At 38.3% G+C, this 2,883-nt stretch overlaps 1 protein-coding gene across 1 annotated transcript in view; it reads left to right on the top strand.

Moving 5' to 3' along the window:
• The window catches only part of LOC122808424, a 154,311-nt gene extending 151,653 nt beyond the window's left edge, over positions 1 to 2,658 (top strand). The window contains exon 3 of the mRNA XM_044079386.1: positions 2,570 to 2,658. Coding sequence (XP_043935321.1) covers positions 2,570 to 2,658 — 89 coding nt within the window. The remainder of the gene's footprint in view (positions 1 to 2,569) is intronic.
• The last annotated feature ends 225 nt before the right edge of the window (positions 2,659 to 2,883 follow it).

Here is a 2,883-nt window from a genome sequence, read left to right as displayed (position 1 = left end):
AGGGAAAAGGGGATCCTAAGTGAAAGACCTAAAAAGGTGTTGAACTATTACTCGGGCAGTCAGTTATATTTGTTTGGGTTGGGATGTATAAAACAGCTCTGGTCTTGTGTGAGAAAGTACATTCTGTAAGAAAGCTTGTGGTAATTGCCCTTGACAGTTTCTAAAAGATGAGAGAACCACTGTTCCCTACTATTGAAAAAAGTCACCGCAATGATATTTGAGGAGTCCTTCTGAGTTCTTCAGAATTACCCTGGATGTTAGCTAAAGGAATGGAAAATCATACAGGCATATTCCTTTTCAATGAAAAGAAAAAAGGATCGGTCTGCCAAGCCTTCTTGCCTGGAGGTCTGGAGCAGAATTTTGTTAACTGATTGTAGAGAGGATGCAAAATATCTATTTGAGTTGTTCCCCATAGATTGATCAAATCATCAAAGACCATCTGGTTCAGTTTCAATTCAAGGGAGTCCTTCTCAGACTGTTTGTCACACAGTTTTGCTCTTACAAGACACCTGTAGAGTGTGAATGCACTGAAAACCTATATCCCAGGCTACCATGACTAGTCTGCATAGAGGAAAAGATCTGGTTCCCCCTTGCTTATGTACCAAATCATTAAGGTGTAGTCAGAAAACACTTGTTATAGAGGCCTCAGGGAACATTTGTAAGAGCTAACATCTCTTTTACGTTTGTGTTCTGGTCTGTATTTCTTGTCCCAAAGACCCTGCACTTTTATTCTCATTCACACTGATTCACAAACAAAGTCTGAGATGGTTGTTGTGACTGTGCTATAGCAGGAGGGGAGAATGGGAGACCTGTATTCTGAGAAATCTGGTGTCTCCTCCACATAATCACCCTTTTCAAAAATCCCAAAGCTGGAATCTGAAAGGTCAGAAGATATTGATACTTGAACCTTAGAGATTTCAGTTACCATTAGATCTTTCTCATTTGGAGTCTTGCAAGAGGGTATCATAAGTATCATAGATGAAATGAGACCTATAATCCTGAGGAATTCCCTTAACTGGGAGCTCTGAATGGAAAACTTCAGGATTAGATCTAAATACAGATACAGTTCTTTTCCTGTGGAAGAAAAGCTTGTTGAACTGAGGTGACCAGGAGACACCCCCCACGAAAACAAACCAGTGAAAAGGAGTCAGATAAGATTTCTGAATGTTCTCTTGGAATACCAGCCTGTGAAGGAGATCCCTTACCAAAGTGAAAGATTCCTGATACTTTGAAAAAGACTCTGCAAAGATAATGAAAAATAAAAATACTTTGCAGTCTTCAGTAGGATATCACAAGAGCTAGCAACTTTATGAACACCCTTGAAATAGTTATTAGCTCAAAGTATAGTAGAGAAAACTTATAATGTAATCTAGATCTAAAGTCACTAGAAAATTCAAATGGCAAATAAAGGGTAACCTTCTTGTACCTGAAGAGGAGGAAAAGCTACTATAACCCTTTGGGTTAGCATATGCTGGTTGACAGGACAGAAAATCCCACTAAACGGTGGGAGAAACGTCCACTGCTACCTGTATCCTTGATTGCTTACGCACAAAATACATCTGTCTGAAACTGTCTGTTGCCAAAGAGAGAAATGGAGGATCAGACTTTTCAGAAGGATTAAGGGACTGCCATTATGGGAGTGGGGAGGGAAGACCCTCATATAGTCATTCAGAATTAGACTGTCCTTTGTTATGGAGGGTTCCTGCTTTCTTTATCTCTGGAGCCGCTCTGCCACAGTTTTTTTTTTTTTTTTAAGTTTTGCTTACCAGCATTTTACATTAATTGTTTATTCTGCCTTTTAAACAAAGTTTTAAAGGAATCATTTTTCCCTTCGAAAATTTATAGGAGTAGGGTTGGAAAACCTTACAGATCCCTTTAATCAGCTTCCTTCTCTCGTCACACTTTTAAATCAGACTTTTTAATGCTCTGTGTATCAGAAGGTCTAAAAACTAGTTCTATGTCCAAGAGGGAATTCAAAATTTAATTTTGACATCCTCTGTAAAGTTTTAAGAATGCAGGCTGGCAAACCACTTCATAATAATTCCAGTGGCAGCAGCCCTTAAAGGTAACATCAGCAGAATCATATGCACATTTCAGATGGTGGGTAGTCACATGAAATACAGAAGAGACCAATTTACAAAAAGCAAATTTCTTCTTGCCAGAACAGATGGCAAAATCTTCCTCATATTCTTACAAGAAGCAAACAGACTACAACATATGAGCTTGAAAGTTGAGAATTATAAAAATACAATGCCGAAAAATGCTGCAAACTACATTTTTTTCTCAATTTTATAAAAACATTACCATCCTTGTCAGGAGAGTGATTAGTATTAACCAAATATTTAACAGCAGCAGGATTTACTAAAGCAGTAGCTGATGTTTCTGACTTGGGATCAGTGTATAAAAACTTAAAAGATGGAGGCACCATATGCAGTCTGTGTGATTTAGAGGGGGGCAGGAGACCGACTGTCAGGGAAACTGCAGCTGAAACAAAAACATCCTACAAATCCTGAGGACAGAGAAGCATCTCTATTTTTGCACTGAAACAACTGTTTCATTCTGGAAATAGTTTTAGAGAAAGAGAATCTTTCAAAGAGACTGGCCAATGCCACACTCTCCTCAGAATCTGAATCAGAAATCGATGGAAACAACACATAATCTATCCCCTCACAATAATTTAGAGGTCCAAGGTCTAGAATCTCTTCAGAACATGAAGAATCATTTATTTTTCTTATACCAGAAACAGTCAAACAAGAAGGGTCAAAAGCCAGCACTGAACCTTGAGCTAAGCCCAAAAATTATTCTTGCCCAGAGTAGCTGAGACAGAAGAAGATACATGTTTAAGTTTTTGTTTCTTTCCTGACAGAAATTTTTGAAGAAACT

This window comes from Protopterus annectens, chromosome 8.part0 (genome assembly GCF_019279795.1).
Source record: "Protopterus annectens isolate FY-2018-M chromosome 8.part0, PAN1.0, whole genome shotgun sequence".
In the NCBI taxonomy this organism is placed as follows: domain Eukaryota; kingdom Metazoa; phylum Chordata; order Ceratodontiformes; family Protopteridae; genus Protopterus; species Protopterus annectens.
This window is presented reverse-complemented; position numbering and strand designations above follow the sequence as displayed.